This window comes from Acomys russatus, chromosome 13, assembly GCF_903995435.1.
Source record: "Acomys russatus chromosome 13, mAcoRus1.1, whole genome shotgun sequence".
Taxonomy (NCBI): Eukaryota; Metazoa; Chordata; class Mammalia; order Rodentia; family Muridae; genus Acomys; species Acomys russatus.
Genome location: NC_067149.1, coordinates 12,271,444 through 12,282,030, shown reverse-complemented (window position 1 = coordinate 12,282,030; position 10,587 = coordinate 12,271,444). Strand labels below are relative to the sequence as shown.

Genomic DNA, 10,587 nt, shown 5'->3' with positions numbered 1-10,587 from the left:
CCACCTTCTAGTGCTGGGTGTGACCCAACACTCCAGGCCTGCCAGCGGTTTTGGTAAGGGAGTGCAAGTGTTTGCTCAGGTCTGAGCTGGGAGAGTGTGATTTTGGTTTAATTGTGTTTGGTTGTTCTCCTTTGGACAGGAATGTTAGTAATTCTATAAGATTTCCAGACAGTTCTCTAATTTTAGCAGAGTGCATTCTGAAACAAGGATGGGAGGGAGGGATTGAGTTGAGATTGTACTTTCCCCCCTCCCTGCTTTAAAAAATAACAGCCAACTACAGATTCTTCAGAAACAAATCCAAGGGACGATCCCCTCCGAGAGCTGGGAATGCCTGTTTTTTCCATCAGCAAATGGCTTGTTTCCACCATAAGGGCCCCATGAGTCTTGGGAGCAGGTTGTGGCTCCATCTTTGTATTGGCTGCCAGTGAGCTGAGAGCCAGGTCTGCTTACCCCACGCCAGGAAGAGCGTGAGGGCGTCACCTTTGGCGGAGGGAGTCCTCACCTTTGGCAGTGGGAGTCCTCACCTTTGGCAGTGGGAGTCCTCACCTTTGGTGGTGGGAGTCTGAATCTTATGACTTGACCTTAAGGAGTCACTGCTGACCTGCTTTCCCATAGGACAGATTATTACGGGCTCATCTCTAACAGACAAAGCCTGTACAGCAGCCCATCTTCCCTTTTCTTTTCTGAGTTTATCTTATAGATGTCTTACTTTTCTGGAACAAGGAGGAAAGCAGGTGGGCGATGCATTTCTTGCTGTTGTGGCTTGTCCAAGCTGACTTTTTTTTTTTTTTTTTTTTTTTTTTTGGTTTTTTCGAGACAGGGCCTCTCTGTGTAGCCTTGGCCATCCTGGACTCACTTTGTAGACCAGGCTGGCCTCGAACTCACAGAGATCCGCCTGCCTCTGCCTCCCGAGTGCTGGGATTAAAGGCGTGCGCCACCACGCCCGGCCCAAGCTGACTTTTAAATTTTTGTTTTAATGTATATGAATGTTCTATCTGCATGTACACCCGTATGTCAGAAGAGGGCATCAGATCTCATTATAAATGGGTGTGAGCCACCATGTGGTTGCTGGAAATTGAACTCAGGACCTCTGGAAGAGTAGCCAGTGCTCTTAACCGCTGAGCCATCTCTCCAGCCCCACAGGTGACTTTGTCTGCACCTCTCTTCACAGGAGGGCTCTATTGTCGGGTTAGCCAAAGTCGGGGAAGGGCACACACTGACATCAAGGGGGTTTTGATGGCTTTTGTAGCTGCCTGTAGGGCACAGATCTAGAGGAGGGAGTGGAGTTGAAAGCAGATTCTAAAATACCCCAATGTGTTCATAGGCATCATGGACACCCAGGTCCTGGTGCTGATAGGTAATTAGAATCAGTGGTCAAGCTACAATCTGTGGATGGCCCACTACACAGAGCCTTAAAGGGTCCTCTGCAGCCTGCCACTGCAGAGAGCCTGTACAGCTCGTGGGTCCTGTGAGCTCGGGGAGGACTGATCTCATTCGTATGCTAGTGCTAGCCCTGGGGAAGTCCAGATTTAATGCTTCTCAAATTTGAGCAGGAGTCCAAAGCTGCTGGGGGACTGTGAGAGCACAGGCAGGGCCCTGGGCCCCATTCCTGGTCTGAGTAGGACCTGATAACCCGCCTACCTACCTGGCTCTCAGAAAGACCTGCTGATGATCCTGGGGCCAACCTTCCAGAACCATAGCCAGTCCTCACAGACTCAGAATCTGGTAGTTTTAGGCTCGTCATGGTTAGGCAGGAGGTAAGGCATTTAAGGCGAAAGAAGCAAAGCAGCAGTTGACAGGTTCTGTTCTAGAGGTAAATGGGCAAGCAGGACGGCTCGGTGGGTAGAGGCATTGACCTTCAATCCTGAGTGTAACCTTAAAACCCTCGTGGTTGAAAGGAGAGACTGTCTCCCACAAGTTGTCCTCTTATCTCCACAAATATACCATGACATGGCCCCCCACCCCCAGTGTTTTCAGTTTTTATATTTTCAAGGAATAAAAAAAAGAGTCTAGCTGGCTAGGCAACTTGGCCCTTTCTTTTTGGTCTCCAGTGCAAACTTTGAGGAGCTTTGTCACCAAGGACAGGACAGGAAGCTAGGAAGGAGCTAGCTGGTCGGAAAGCCAGCACCGGTGTCCTCAGCTCACCCTGCTGTGGGAAATATGATAGTTGTCTCAGAGAGAGCTGTGGCAGCCTTACGCTAGTCTCCAACAGGGATCCCTAGACAGACCTAGGTCCCAGGCCTGCCCTTGGGGGTAGTGGCCTGATAAAGCCTGTTGGGCTGAGACTTGTCCAGGCAGCGAACAAAAGCCACCCTGTCAGGTCCTGCCACAGAGGCCCTGAATGGCCTCTGCAAGCACTTCCTATAAGGACGGGCAGCTGCTCCCATTAATGTGGTCCAAAGCACTTCTTGCACTCCCAGAAGATCTGAGTGAGATAGACACCTTAGTTCAGAGTCTGAAAAAGAAACTCTGTTCCCTTTTCAACCAGGGAAATGCAACAAGGAAGCTTTTTTTTGAAAGACGTCTGTAAGCATTGGCAGGGCTTGGTGCATGCCTTAATCCCAGCCCTTAGGAATCTAAGGCCATGAGGACTGAGTTCCTAGACCAGCCTAGGCTACACAGTGAGACTGTCTCAAAAAAAAAAAAAAAAAAAAAAAAAAAAAAAAAAAGTTAGAAAACCATTAGTGTACAGAGTGGGGAAAGCACCTTGGCCACTGTTTTTTCCACAAGATACTTTGCTAAAGGCAGGATGTGTGTGTGTGTGTGTGTGTGTGTGTGTGTGTGTGTGTTGTATATATGTATAGAGAAATTATACACCTAGGTGAGTTAATGATGCCAACTTTTGTACCACTGACCTGCATCCAAGACTGGTGCCCTTGTTGGTTGGTTCTGGGGCATAATGATTCATAGCAGTGGAACAGATGAGGTGAAGAATGGGGTATCACAAAACTTCACACATCAGGATAGCATTATGCTTTATTAAATGGCGTACTTAAATGTCATGATCAAACTGAATTCACTACAGAATACAAGGATATTTTTTATTTAGTCTTTTTTTAAAAGCTGCCTGTGTTGGAGCTTGAGAGATGGCTTAGCAGAGTGCTGTGCAGTCAAAAGGACTGGAGCCGAGATCAGCACCCACAGAGCACCCAGCCTAAGTATGCCTGTGCACACCACACCACCCCCAACACAGACCACACACAGCCCACCCCCACCCCCACACCCACCCCCACCCACCCCACACCCCCCACACACACACCACACACACACCACACACACACACACACACACACAACTAAATCAGTCTTTTAAAAATATGTTAAGGGTCTGGTGTGGTGGCTCACTCCTTTAATCCTAGCACCTGGGAGGCAGAGACAGGCAGATCGCTGTGAGTTCGAGGTCAGCCTGCTCTACAAAGTGAGTCCAGGACAGCCAAGGCTACACAGAAAAAAATCATGTTAATAGGCTAAAGAAAAAAATAGTTTTGTTAGATGTTAAAAATACATTTGTTACGTTAATTGATGGATACCTAGTTAAAGGTCCTAGGCCCTCAGGGCACTCGTCAAAGGCAAGAAATCTGCCCCACATGGCGAGATGGCTGGAAATGCTCTCGGTGAAGTCCAGGGGGAGCAACAATGCCTGTAGCATGTCAGGAGCTCAGGTAATACAGGCCAGGATGACAAGTGACCCTTGTTTGCAGATGATACTGAAAATGTATTAAGAAGAGGACGGCTTTCATGCTGTGACAGAGAAGTGCTGAGTTCCTCCCTCACGCTTGATGCGCTTTAAGTAATATGTGTATGCCATCAAGCCTGGGGCTGTCCAGTTTACACACAAGAAGGCTGGGCTCCAGACGATCTCCGTAACTTGGCCACACAATTATGTAGCTAGAGAGTGGCTGTCTGACCATCGGGTTGTATTTGAACCAGGCTTGCCCTGTGTCTTTGTGTGATACATGTTCATGGTCATAGTTGTGTCCATAAACATGGCGTGATTGGTATATGATGTCAGAGGCCTTTGGCTCTTTAATACTGAGGCATGGGTGCCCAGGAAGAGGGTGTGTGCGGGGGGATTATGGGGCAGCCTTGTCCACTGTATGCTGGAATTTGTGTTTAGCAGGGTCACTCCCCTACCATCCTTGTATTCAGAGGTCAGCTGGGGTGGTTATAAGAGACCGATAAGCTACACAGACACACACACACACAATTTTGTTTTTCATTTGTATATTGAATTTCTAAGTAGTTAACTAGGGGGTCCTTGGCCAGCAGAGCTGAGTGCAGATGCCTGTGGGCTCAGGCAACTTCTTCAAGGGTCAGAAGTAGCCGGGGACTATTCTGTCTAACTGTCCCTCTGTCTGAGGACAGAGACAGGCAAGCTGCACAGGAGCAAAGGAAGAACAGATGAACCAATGCTGGGAGCCTGGGGGTAACACTCCGAAGCCTGTGAGCAGAGAGCAGCCACAGTTTCCACCTTTCCCCTTCTGTTTGCCCCACAGTAGCCAGAAGCCCGGGCTGAAACACCCTGGGGCCATTCCTCCTGACACTGCAGAGTCTCTGGGTGTTCTTTGTGCTGATGCGGCTTCTGTCTCCTCTCTAGGTATGGAGAGAAGGGGAAAGCTATCCGGATCGAGAAGGTCATCTACACGGGGAAGGAAGGGAAGAGCTCTCGAGGCTGTCCCATTGCCAAGTGGGTGAGTGCTGGGTCTCCACGGCTAAGCTGCACTGAGCGTTCTTGTCCCCTGGGCCCACGTGGCAGAACAGGCTGCAAGGCAGGTGGGTAGGAAACAGACATACGTACCATCGTGGGCCCAGAGCCAAAGACCCTTGTGGCAGCACATTACCTTTGTCTTACTTACACGCCAGCACCAGGCATCCTGTGCTGTGAGGGACTATGTTCATCTTTACACTTAGTGTGTGTGACCCCTTGGTAAAGGCTGCAGACAGAGGAAGAGAGGAGCCTAGCCCACCCCTGCCTGGAAGCCAGGGAAGAGAGTGGAGGCTGACCTAGATGAGCCAAGCTGAGGGACTCGACGCGGCCTCCGGGTAGTACTTCGACAAGGCTTGCTTCTTACCGGCCTCTGAGCAGGGATCCTGGCCATCTGGTCGGGGAGAATGTCACTGGCAGACCTCAGTTCTCTCAGCCTTGCCCTTCTGGCCCACGAACAGCTCTTGGAATCACCGTTGCTACTACAGAGCTGGCTTAGAGTGAGCTGGGCTCTCGGTAGCTGGTCCATGTTCGATTGCCATAGGCGACTGGAGGCGAGGTCACTGAGACCTGGAGGCATGAGTTTTAGCCAAGAAACGGCGGCGATGCTTCTATTGTAGGAGCCGAGGGACAGGAGCTGAGGCTGGGTCAGCTTGGGATGCAGACGTGAGCAGGGCCACGGGGCATTAAGTGGCCCAAGGAGTAGAAGCATTTCTGAGGAGGAGGGCCGTGGGGGCAAGGCTGCGGGAAGTTCGTGTGGCTGGCTTGGATGTCAGTGAGGAAAGCCACAGGGCCAGAGGCAGGAAGGCTGAAAGGATGTTCGTGTGGCTGATTTGGATGTCGCCTCCACACTCACTGTCTTTGCCTGGGATCGCTCCTTGCCTCTGCATCTCTGCATTGGATGGAAATAACAAATGTCTGAGCCTCAGTCAGCACATATTAGGTTCCGGCACTCCCTAGCCAGTGTTGTACGACTTTTCACAAGAAAAGAGCCTGGTGCTTCTTAAAGAAGCGTGCAGAAGCGTGTGGTTTCCATCCGCGTGGGAGGTGGCCCTTGCAGTAAAAGGTCTGCTGTAGTAGGGAGGTACCTCTTCAGAGCTCCTACCTGCAAAGTGACATCAGCCATAGAGAGTGACTGTAAGGCCTGGAGAACCCTGGTCCAGGGGCTCTGTCTTATCAGCATCTGCAGATACATGGCGGTGCCCACAGTGGGCCTCCCACAGCCTGCCAGGAGCCAGGCAACCGTTTGAAGAGTCTTGAAGCAGCATTTGACCTAGCGTAGGTTGTTTGTGTGCTTCTGAGTTCCAAGACACAGCTACAAAATGATGGTTGACTGATGGCTGGGAAATAGGGGATGACGTCACTACGTGCCTGCTTTAGACCAAAGCCTCATGGTCAGGACTGCGTGCTGTCTAGAATGTGCAATATTGTGCTAATGTTTGCAGAGAGCCATCGACCATGCTGTCACAAACAGAACACTACCAGTTGTCAGTTTTGGGTTGCCTAGAGCTCCACATGCGTGAGGTACTTCAGAGTCAGGCTGCAGAGACAGAAAGGACAGTGCTGAAACACTAGGAAGAATGCAGCTCGGTAACAAAGTGCTGGCCCAGGATGCATGAGACCCTAGATACAACTCTCAGCCCAACCAAAAATCCAAAATGTAGGCTTGACAAGATGGCTCAGTGGGTAGAGGCACTTGTGGTGTAAATTTCATCTCTAGATCTTACTAGGTAGCAGGGCTCGTAGAAGTTCTCCCTCGGCCTGCATGGGCGCATGCAGACTAAATAGATGCTAAAAAGAAAATTTTAATTAAAAAAAAAAAAGAGTGATCTCAGGGGCTTGGGAGTGTCAGAAGGGGAGAGTTGGAGCATTACTGTTCCGCGAGTGAGGTTTAAGCTTTATTGGGAATAGAAGTCGTAGACCAGCAATTCTCAGCCTCTTTGGGGGCCGCGTATCGAGTATCCTGCGTATCCAACATTTACATTATGATTCATAGCAGTAGCAAAATTACAGTTATGAAGTAGCGACAAAAATGATTTTATGGTTGGGGGTCACCTCAGCATGAGGAGCTGTAATAAAGGGCCACGGTGGTAGAAAGGCTGAGAGCCACTGTGCTAGAGGAAGTGGTAGCTGTGCAGCGTGGGGAATGAGCCTAAAGCCACTAAAATGTACAGATCTATATGTTATGCATATTTTACCATAGTAGCAAAAAAAAAAAAAATGTGGTGCTTGTTACTTTAAAAAGGGAGCTTGGGGGCTGCTGAGATGGCTCAGCCATTGCGAGGTTTGCTGCTCTGATGGGGGGGAGGGGCTCCAGCTGCCCCCACATGGCTCTCTTAAACTCATGAAGCACACAAATATATGCACATAAGTTCTTAAGTGAAGAAAAATCTTAAAAAGTGTTTGGCCAAGCACACCTCTAATCCCAGCTCTCAGAAGGCAGGGGCAGGCAGGTCTGTTTTTGTTTTTGGTTTGTTTTGTTTTTTGGCAGATCTGTTTTTGAGGTCAACACAGTCTGCATAGTAAGTTCAGGACCTTCCAGGACTCCATAGGAAGAGCCTGTCTAAAAGAATGGCTGGACGGCGGGGCAGGCAGAGCTCCTCATTTCCACGTTGTCCTTACAGACCAGAGAAGTTTAGCTGCACAGGCTTGAGGTCCCTTGTGTGGTTAAGGAGAGCTAGGCTTCACAGCTTTAGTGAACAGATGTCCCTACTGAGGCCTCACCTTGTGTCAGTCCCCTTTTCCCTCTTGGTACTGCCTACCTGTCCTTTCTGTGGAACCTGCACAAGGTGAGTGGCAGGTGTGACTACACCTGTCTGCAGCCTGGTCCTCCCCTGACCTCAACACCCCCACAACCGTGGGTTCTATTTTTGAGGAGCCTGGCTGTTTTCCACCGTGTTATGCCCTGAGTGTGAACACACACATATGCGCAGCCCTTTTTCTGCCCGCGTATAAACGTACACAGATGTGCAATTCTCTCCACTATATTTCTGGCTCACAGTTTCATTTATTCTTTCAAGTTTGTGTTGGTCACAAATGTCTTAGACTTTGTTGTAATTTTTTTTTTCCCAGACAGGGTTTCTCTGTGTAGCCTTAGCTGTCCTGAACTCACTTTGTAGACTAGGCTGGCCTCGAACTCACAGTGATCCGCCTGCCTCTGCCTCCCGAGTGCTGGGATTAAAGGCGTGCGCCACCACGCCGGCTTGTAATTATTTTTTATTTTGCTCTTTTAAAAATGTGTGTTTCTTCTCTGATGGTACTGTCTTAAAGACTCATAACTCCAGGTCTGTGGGAGTAGTGAGGGGCAGGTACCATGCAGAACTGTGTGGCCCCCGCAGGGTCATAGCTCAGTCCCGTGTCTCTGCAGGTGATCCGAAGGCACACGCTGGAGGAGAAGCTGCTATGCCTCGTGCGGCACCGGGCAGGCCACCATTGTCAGAACGCCGTGATTGTCATCTTGATCCTGGCCTGGGAGGGCATCCCTCGTAGCCTTGGAGACACCCTCTACCAGGAGCTCACTGATACACTGCGGAAGTACGGGAACCCTACCAGCCGGAGATGTGGCCTCAATGACGAGTATGTGCTGGGGTGGCAGTGGGGGGTGGGTGACGGGGCTGCAGGGCCCTGGGCAGCAGACACTGGCATGCTGGGCAGCCACGGCTTCAACCCCACATCAGTGCTAACCTGTCTTTATTTGGGTTTTCCTATCCATTCATTGAGATGCATTTCATTTCAGTAAAGTTATCCTATAGGTATATAGTTTGGAGGGCTTTGCGTTATTTTTGTTGAGACGGGTCTTGCTATTGTAGTCTTGGCTGGCTTGGAACAAGCTATATAGACCAGGCTAACCTTGAACTCGGGGAGATCTGCCTCTGCCTCCAGAGTGCTGGGTTCCAAGGTGTTCTCCACCAGCCCCAGCAGTTGGAAGGATTTTGACAAATATCTATGGTTAGGTCACCTAGTCAAGATTGCGAACAGGGGTCCATGAGACAGCTCAGTGGGTAAAGGCGATTGCCACCGAGCCTGACATCCTGAGTTCATTCCCCAGGACCAACATGGTAGCAGAGAATAATTCCTGAAGTTGATGCCCACACATAACTCCTGTACCCTTCACCTACAGCCCTTCCCCCGACTCCTGCAGCCATGTCTCTCCTGTCCCTTTAAGTTTGCCTCTGCAAGAATGTCACTGATAGACTCATACTTCATGTAGCATGCCGTGTGCTTCTGGACAAGCATGCTTCTCCAAGCGTGAGTGTTCACTGAGTAACCTGCCCTTGTCACCAGAGGCTAGTGGATGCCAGCCGTCTGCAGGATTAGGGACAGGGTTAACAAAGAGACCACATCTGCATGCCTGGCCTGTGTTGTACTTTGCAGCCGGACCTGTGCTTGCCAAGGCAAAGACCCCAACACCTGTGGTGCCTCCTTCTCCTTCGGCTGTTCCTGGAGCATGTACTTCAACGGCTGCAAGTATGCTCGAAGCAAGACACCTCGCAAGTTCCGCCTCACGGGGGACAATCCCAAAGAGGTGAGGAGAGCACTGCCTGGCACACGGCAGCCTCCCCCCACCCCACCCCCGCACCCTTCCCCACCTGCATCCTTAACAGCTATGCAGAGGGTAGGACTGACACGCCACAGCACAAACAGCAGAAAATGTTTCTTGCTTGGCTTTGGGTTTTGACCCTGCAGAGGACCAGTTAGCAGGCGGTGAGGAAACTGAGGGCTGCCGCTACAGATGTTTGCCACCTAAACAGCAGCTTTAAAGGAATTACTCTGAGTGCTTCAAATGCAAATAAATGCAGATCTTCCACCTGAACTTGATCTGGCCATTTATTTGTAGGACTTCTTTAGGGTGTAGGAATTATAGGAGGGGGGGGGAACCTTCCTCTCTGTGGATGACCCTCTGAATCCGTACTGGGCTTGGTGAGGTATCACACCCTTCAGTGGGCTGGGGCCCTGTCCTGGTGCACTGGGTGGTGGTCCACACATAGTCACAGGGTTGTGATGAAGTTTTCTCTCCATGGCTTCTCACCCTGGTCTCCCTTCCAGGACCTATCTCTCTTGGCCCTGTCACAAGAGAGTAAGGACCTTTGGGTCTGTAGTGCAGCTTCCACCAAGGGGGTAGGATCTGTGATGTCAGCTGAGGCCATTTCTTATTTGCCGTGTGTTCTGTGCTCCATGCTGCAATGGCCATAGCAAGGGGTGGTCTCAGGATAAGCACGCTGCCCTTTCACCTCTGCTCTGCTTCCTCTCTGTTTGTGTTCCTGGTGGGTGGGATCAGGGGACTGGTCTCTTTGAGGGATGCAGGCATCCTGGGTGTCCTGATACCAGTTTCGCCTTCAGAACTCAAATCTCTTGGTACTGGCAGGGTTTCCCACTCTCCTGAGGACGGGGATACCCACTAGGCCACCTCTTCTGTGCCTCCACAGCCCATGTAAGCATCTTCATGGCTTTGTTCTTCATAGGCAAAGTGAAACATTTTCAGGGATTGGAGGGAGAGATGGCTAAAAGCCCTGGCTGCTCTTCCAAATGACCCTCATGCGGCTCACAGCCATCTGTAGCTCCAGTGCCAGGGGGCTGACACCCTCTTCTGGCTTCTACAGGCATCTGCATGCATACATCCCGTAAACACACATACATAAAAATCTTATTTTTTCCCCCAAATTCAGAGCCTTTTCCCCAGAAAACTTTTAGACAATTCAGTAAGCTTAAAATACTCTAATTTCAGCTCTTTGTAAGCTAGGGACCCTCTTCCTCCTGAGGCAGCAGATGTGACTGCCTCAGCGGGTTGAAGAGCTTCAAGGCCTGAGACTTGCCAGGAATAAAAAGACACAATCGCTTAGTCTCTCCAAGAGCCGTCCCTGGTTCTGCCAATCACCACGTCCT

General features: G+C 50.4%; 1 protein-coding gene across 6 annotated transcripts in view; it reads left to right on the top strand.

Moving 5' to 3' along the window:
• The window catches only part of Tet3 (tet methylcytosine dioxygenase 3), a 95,176-nt gene that overhangs the window by 75,842 nt on the left and 8,747 nt on the right, over window positions 1-10,587 (top strand). For all 6 annotated transcript variants that reach the window (XM_051154800.1, XM_051154799.1, XM_051154801.1 and 3 more), the window contains 3 exons: window positions 4,597-4,690; window positions 8,072-8,280; window positions 9,079-9,229. In XM_051154800.1, coding sequence (XP_051010757.1) covers window positions 4,597-4,690; window positions 8,072-8,280; window positions 9,079-9,229 — 454 coding nt within the window. The remainder of the gene's footprint in view (window positions 1-4,596; window positions 4,691-8,071; window positions 8,281-9,078; window positions 9,230-10,587) is intronic.